This window comes from Rhamphochromis longiceps, linkage group LG16 (assembly GCF_057381845.1).
Source record: "Rhamphochromis longiceps isolate RC_006_pf linkage group LG16, R_longiceps_female_GT1.1, whole genome shotgun sequence".
NCBI classification, from domain to species: Eukaryota; Metazoa; Chordata; class Actinopteri; order Cichliformes; family Cichlidae; genus Rhamphochromis; species Rhamphochromis longiceps.
Genome location: NC_140572.1, coordinates 14,046,335 through 14,053,101, shown reverse-complemented (window position 1 = coordinate 14,053,101; position 6,767 = coordinate 14,046,335). Strand labels below are relative to the sequence as shown.

Genomic DNA, 6,767 nt, shown 5'->3' with positions numbered 1-6,767 from the left:
GATGGAATTGTATTCATGTTAACAGTGGAAGTAACTGCACCTTTCTCAGCACAGGTGCATGGAGCATTTTTTTTTATTGCCACATGGTTTAAATTACTATGGAGTCTGTTACCTAGTGGTCCTTTGGGCACGGTTTCAGAAAGCAATCCTATCATTTGGTTAATTCTCTATTGAAAATATATTGTAGAATCATTGCACACTGAGTATAAAGTGTTGGGCTATCTATTCAACAGCAGAATCATGCAGCACCATTCTGTGTCCATGTGCTGTTTAGTAAAAGTGCTATTTTGTTGTTGCTGCTTGGTTTTACATTAATTAGAGGTTACTTTCTATGTCTGTTGATTAATGAGTTAATAAGCCTCCACTTTGGCTAAATCTACTGGTACATGGTCTGTTTCATATACTTATATTGTGTTGTTTTTCATGTAGGATGAACTTGATGAAGTTGTGAATACATGGAACTCGCACAAAATCCGGCCAAGTGGTAGTGCAGCATCGGGTCGACCAGTAGTAATGTACTCCTTTCCAGAGCTGCACAGTGCTGAGGATAGACTGAAGCCTATTTCTATGGAGGATATCACTTTGTGTATGGAAGAGTGTAGCCCAAAAGGTCAACACCCCTGTGATGAAACAGTCTTTGAACTGTGTTGTCTGCTTATGGTAGAAAATGAATGGGATGCCCCAGGAGATCCACTTGGTGCTGCGGATCTGTATATTAGGTTAAGAGAAGAAATACTGCAAAGTATTTCTCTTTATCTTGATAACGTGATTTGATAGTAGGTGCCATGTCTTACAGGTACCTTTTATGCAGGTATTTCTGCACTGCATTAAATGAAAGACATCTTTTAGGTGTGACCGAACATGCCATTTTTCAGGTCATTCTCTCAGAATATTGCTGTTTATTTCTGCTGTAATGTAAATTCAGAGTGCTGATAGGAGGTCAGCACCAACTAGTATCATTTTATGTTGATCATGGTAATAAATACAGTTTGGTTGGTATCTCCCCCCCCAATTTGATTGTTTTTCTACATTCACACTACCATTAAACAGAAATGTTTATATATTACTTGAAAAAGCTGAATATTGTGATATTATCAATCAGTTATGAAACACATGTCAATCCTTTTAAAAGGCCATACATTAAACTGCATTTACAAATGTTATATTTTTGATTGAATCATAAGTGGTGTAAACCTGCCTACCAGTAAATTGCAATATAAATTTCTGTGTTTTGTTGCCAGACATGTGCATAGTATATAAAATATAAACTGACCAGCTCCCTGCTCATTGTTTTCTGTATCAACCTTTACTCTTAATATTCATGGATGGAAACCCAGGCACCAGCATATGATATGCTAAGTGCCCGGGTTATCTGTGGTATGTTTCAGCAAACCATAGTAGCATTAACAATTCTAGGTCTTGACAACAGCATGTTTCTATAAACGTATCATTGTTAATAATTAAAGTCGTTATGCCTTTTGGGGAGCTTTTAGTGCAATTATATTAAAGCAAAGCTATTATAATCATTTACCCATACGAAGGTCCATCACTTAATTATTAATGTATTTCACTTCTGTTAGTTGTAAGATATTTTAACTGGTTTTCATGTAAAATGACCATGAGTCATTGCTATACTGATTCAGTGTGAGCTGTTGTACACAAGGCTCCTTTATATCATGAATCCTAAAATTATAAGAAACATACCAAAAATATTTTGACTTTTATTTGTAGTATCCCAGCAACAATGCAACAAAACAGTTCCTGCAAGTGGAACCAAGTTATTGTCACATTAAGTGCAACATGTTTTACATTTATATTTGTGTATCTTTATGAAATGTTTGAAATTAAAAATAAATGGTATTCTTCCATGTTACTGAGCTCATGTGTGGCAGTCTCTTGAATTCTGGCATGTTCAAATAGATAAGGAGCTTGATGAACATATTCAAAACAACAATACAAATGTACTGTGTACAGTAACATTTTATTGGAAAAAGTTTACAAGAAACCTGTTCTTGCCAACGCCAATAACATGGCTAAATCTCATAACCATATAAGCTGCCCTGTAACAAGAATGACTCAACTTTTAAAACAAACTTATAGATCTCATACAGTCTTGTTATGCATCAGTATACATCAGTGACTTACTGTAAAGATCATGAACACTGGCTATTGTGGTATCACATATTCCTTCAGTGTCATCTATGGTATAGAAATAAAAACAAGTGTGAATGGCTGAGAACATACACGCATACAAATAAAAATGCATAATTTCTGGCAGTAACAAGACATTTTTTCAGGTGTTAAGATTAATACTATATCTGAGAACATGACAATTTGGCATTACAAAAGGATGCCTGAATAATAACAGCACTTGACCACTGCACTGAACTGTACAGTGTTTATTTCTGATCTCAGTAATGAATAACCGTCTTCAAAACAGACTGAATCCTTTAAGCAGCTTGAATGAATTTGATGGATGAATAACAGGTATGCTTAGAAACAATATGGCATTAAGAAAATACTGGAATTTTAAAAAATATTTTCACCAACTTTAAATGGAACCTTTGTAATCAACAACAAATGCCAAACTTTGATACCTTAACCTACCTTAACTAAAAATTGCATATACTGTAAAATATTTTCAGACATGACAAATGCTAAAGTATAAAATTGTACTTATTCCTTTTACAATACAGTGTTGCATAACAGCATTACTTTTACGTTATAACTATGTTCAGTTTTAGCCCTGACCTAATAAGAAAATACCATCTGAATGAATTAGTCTTACTACTAATTACTTACAAAAGTATTTGACTGTGCTGAGCTCTCACACCACACATGGTGCATTAAAGAAAGTTTAAGAGCAGTTTAATTATAGTTTATAGATCTTTAGAAATCTTTCTTCATGCTTTTGCTGAAGGTTTCTGTCTTACAGCTGGAAAGCTTGGATTTGGTGAAGACAGCTCTGGATATGGTAGTAAACAGTGTACCCGTTCGTTTTGTTTTGTGACTGTATCATGTAAAACTCAAAATGATAAAAGAAAATGAAATATTAGCCAAAACTGGACTTCTAACAGAGATGAGAAGCTGCTCTCTAATTAAAAAAAGTATACTGTATAAGTTCAAAATACATAAAAATACATATTCCTAACATCTCTTTACAGTTATGCTCTAGTGTGCATGAGCAGTTCAAATGTAGCACATTGCTGTCAGAGTCTAAACAATGTCCATCACCCAGACATTACTTTCAAGAACTGCATTAAATTCAGAACGAAAATCTGGGAAGTTTTCATAGCTGTTAGCTATCTGCAGAACATTCCCACACGTGTGTCCGACTGGTCTTCTTGTAAACTCTGTCATATCTTGAAATTCCACATAAATACTGTTTGTTACTATAAGGTCAGATCCGGTGCAGAAACGCATAAATTTCTGAGGTTTAATGTTATCCAGCTCTCTGATGAATCTTTTGAGATGATTTTTCACTTCTTTTTGTTGTGGAGTCAAATCCACAGCAAATTTCAGCAGCTGGCACACTTTTTTTGAAGTTGGTTGCAGTTCAGAGAATAATTTGGTCAGTCCCTCCGGACTGAGGGAGATATGGGAGTCGATGATCTCCCTCCAGCAGTCAATAACAAACATTGGTTTTTGGACAAGCTCTTTGTGTGCTATTTCATCAAGGATTGTAGGAAGAGTCTCAGCAGTGATTCTTTTTCTACAGCCATAACTGTCAAGAACTTCCACAAGATCATCCAAGTCAACTGCAGAGAAATCTTTTACTGCTTCCATCAAAACATCACATTCTTGGCTGCTGACAAACTGTAGAAAGTGTGCTTTAAGATCACTGTAAACACCACTGAAAAGCACTTGTTCCAGAAAAGGGATTGCAAGTTTATTTGGAAAATACTGACATTCTTGGTAACCTTTCAAGAGTATTCGCCCAACTGCCTTCCATTTTTCAGCAGGAAAATCATGGCGAATGAATGGCACTTTAACGGTTGCACCTAGGGTGCATCGCTCATAAAATTCATGCCAGAAGCATGTGAGTACATCTCTTAGTATTCCTGATCCAGTGCCTGGTTCTTCTGTGTTGTCTGGAAGTATGCGCTTCACATTCAGTGTTTTGCTCAAAATCTCCTCATCAGAGAAAGCGGTAATCATGTCATGTAAAGTGTCAGTATGACGTATGGTGATTGTTATTACCCTCTCTGAATTAGGTGGACTGAGGGGGACAAGAAAACCCTCATAGACTAATGTGTCTTCTGTATCTTCTTCAGCATCAAAAATTGGACCAAAAGTAATTTCTGGATCATCTAAAATTTCTGAACCAGCGATGACATCATCAAAATTACCCCTGACTTCCCCCACTTGCAATGGATTAATGTCACTGCCACTGCTTTCTGAGACAAACACCACTTCAGATGTCTCGCTGGCATCTTCTTCAGGATCTTTTGGTTTTGTTGCAATGTAGAAGCGTAACATTGTCAGTCTCGCTGCCTCATACATATTGCCAATAGACTGGCAGGTATCATCAGTAAGGTGGTTCTGTTTAAAGTCCCAAACCTCAAACTCAAAATCTGTTTCACATCCCTTAGGAGATATGCCATCAGGAAAAAAAAGTTTCTTTCCTTCCTGAAGAATATCTTTTAATCCAGCATCAGTGGCCATTTGAATTTTTCTAGTGCCACCTCCCTGCTTCGCTCTCACCTGTTTGGCTATTTTTCCATCACTATGTATCCATCCTATCTCAACATTTCGTGTTGCTTTTTGCTTCTTTGTCTGTCTTATTCCTGCATCTGTATGTGAAGTGTTCTCCTTTGGACTTTCTTTTCTGGTTTTCATTTTCTCACGAAGTTTTTGCAGAAGTCCTAGTTTTCTTTTTGACAGTGGTTGCTTGCTTTTGCAGAAATTGAAGAGGGCAATTCGGTCTCCGTACGAGGGAATGTAGTTTGCCAAAGTTGCGTCATCCATCAGTGCTATGACGTCACAGTCAATCTGCACACAAGAAGAAAGAAAAGACAGTCATTTTCTGCAACATTTACGCTGCAAAGCAATATTATGGTTAAGGCTCTTAGGTCACTGCTAATGCCAGTATGAGAGTACTGACTGTAGTTGTCAGAAAAGCTATCTATTTTATGCAGGGCGAAACACAATAATGAAAGAAGCAAACTAAGGCATAGCCTTTCAGTAAATAATAAATCCTCTCTGTATTTAAAAAAAAGCAGGACTTGATTGGTTATGATGTAGGTAGTACGTCTTCTAAGGATGTTCTACGACACTGTGGTGGCGTCTGCTGTCTTTTATGTTGTGGTCTGCTGGAGTGGTGGAATGGCAACGGACAACACCTCCACGCTCTCTGCATGAGACTGTACGACCACTGAGCAGCTCGATCAGCAGTAGACTTTTGTGTACACGCTTGTGTACATATCTCTGTACATTTTTATCTGTACATATGAATGTTACTTATGTATGTAAGACTATAACGCAGAGTCATAAATACACAGTCCATTTAGTCATTTAAGCAAAGGTATTACACATAGAACACAAAGTAACATTGTAAATCAGTCTTTGGCACAATATCGGGATTATTTCGTTATTTATTTATTTATTTTTGTGTTTATGCGAACAATATGCCTGATTTGCGACTTTCTGCACTTCTATTGGTTGTGCGAACAAACGTCACGTCACTCCGAGGTCAAAGTTCAACGCGGAAGCGCTCCTCAGCCAGCACTTTTTATTTTATTGTTCTATAAAAAAAAATCAAATACTGTATTAAGTTTATTTTTTTTTACCGGTAGTTGACTGTAGTGTAGCCTACCATTTCCACACGTAGGCGTTAAGTGCACTGGGCAGCTCAGAGTATAAGATATGATTTCCTTCTTGAGCTGACATACATTACACAGTGCAGGAGAACGATGATGTCATTCTGACATTATAAACAGTTAACAGTTTGCTCATTTCTTCCGACACTGTGCCACTAACGTATACACACAGTTACATGCACTACATTAGTTTGTGTTAGCTAACATGTTGTGAGGGGATCGTCAGCTAGCATCTGTAACACAGCTCCGCTTAACTGCCTTGAAAAGCTCTGAAATAGTAGAACAATAAAATAAAATGCAACGAACCCATCTGGGATGATCCTGCGATCAACAACAGTTAAAACGTCAATTCACCTAGTATACTGTAACATCGTGAAACACGTTCATTCCTATATAACATTATAGGCTAACAAGTATGCTAACCGTAACTGTACCGTAACTGTTTTCCTGTAGAAATAGGAGACACCAAACTATTTCTCTTTTTGTTACTCACCTTCTGCTCTTCCATTAATAAAATAGCATCTTCGGGGACCCCTCGGCCACGCAAAAAATCACTTATATCCACCATATTTACCGTAGTAAATTAGTTCTCCACCTGCCAAACTGGACACCGCTGTCACTGAAGCTGGAAGCCTGCAGGTGCCCACCTCAAAATTCTGAGATAAAAGTCAGAATTCTGACTTTAATCTCAGAATTCTGAGAAAAAAGTCAGAATTCTGAGATAAAAGTCAGAATTCTGAGATTAAAGTCAGAATTCTGAGATTAAAGTCAGAATTCTGAGATTAAAGTCAGAATTCTGAGATTAAAGTCAGAATTCTGACTTTTTTCTCAGAATTCTGAGAATAAAGTCAGAATTCTGAGATTAAAGTCAGAATTCTGACTTTTTTCTCAGAATTCTGAGAATAAAGTCAGAATTCTGAGATTAAAGTCAGAATTCTGAGAATAAAG

At 36.9% G+C, this 6,767-nt stretch overlaps 1 protein-coding gene across 1 annotated transcript; it reads right to left on the bottom strand.

Annotated features, from left to right (window-relative positions):
* Positions 1-3,216: 3,216 nt before the first annotated feature.
* LOC146650753 (uncharacterized) lies at positions 3,217-6,387 on the bottom strand. The gene is made up of 2 exons (XM_085385691.1): positions 6,313-6,387; positions 3,217-4,992 (listed from the first exon to the last, which is right to left on the bottom strand). Exons 1-2 carry the CDS (start codon positions 6,385-6,387, stop codon positions 3,217-3,219), a joined length of 1,851 nt encoding a protein of 616 aa, XP_085241817.1.
* Positions 6,388-6,767: the final 380 nt, after the last annotated feature.

What these genes read in the sequence shown, in the direction of transcription:
- LOC146650753 (XM_085385691.1), bottom strand. Translation starts at nt 6,387, where the DNA reads ATGGTGGATATAAGTGATTTTTTGCGTGGCCGAGGGGTCCCCGAAGAT. An exon ending in TATTAATGGAAGAGCAGAAG is followed by an intron (nt 4,993 to 6,312) that starts GTGAGTAACAAA and finishes TCTTGTGTGCAG; the next exon opens with ATTGACTGTGACGTCATAGC.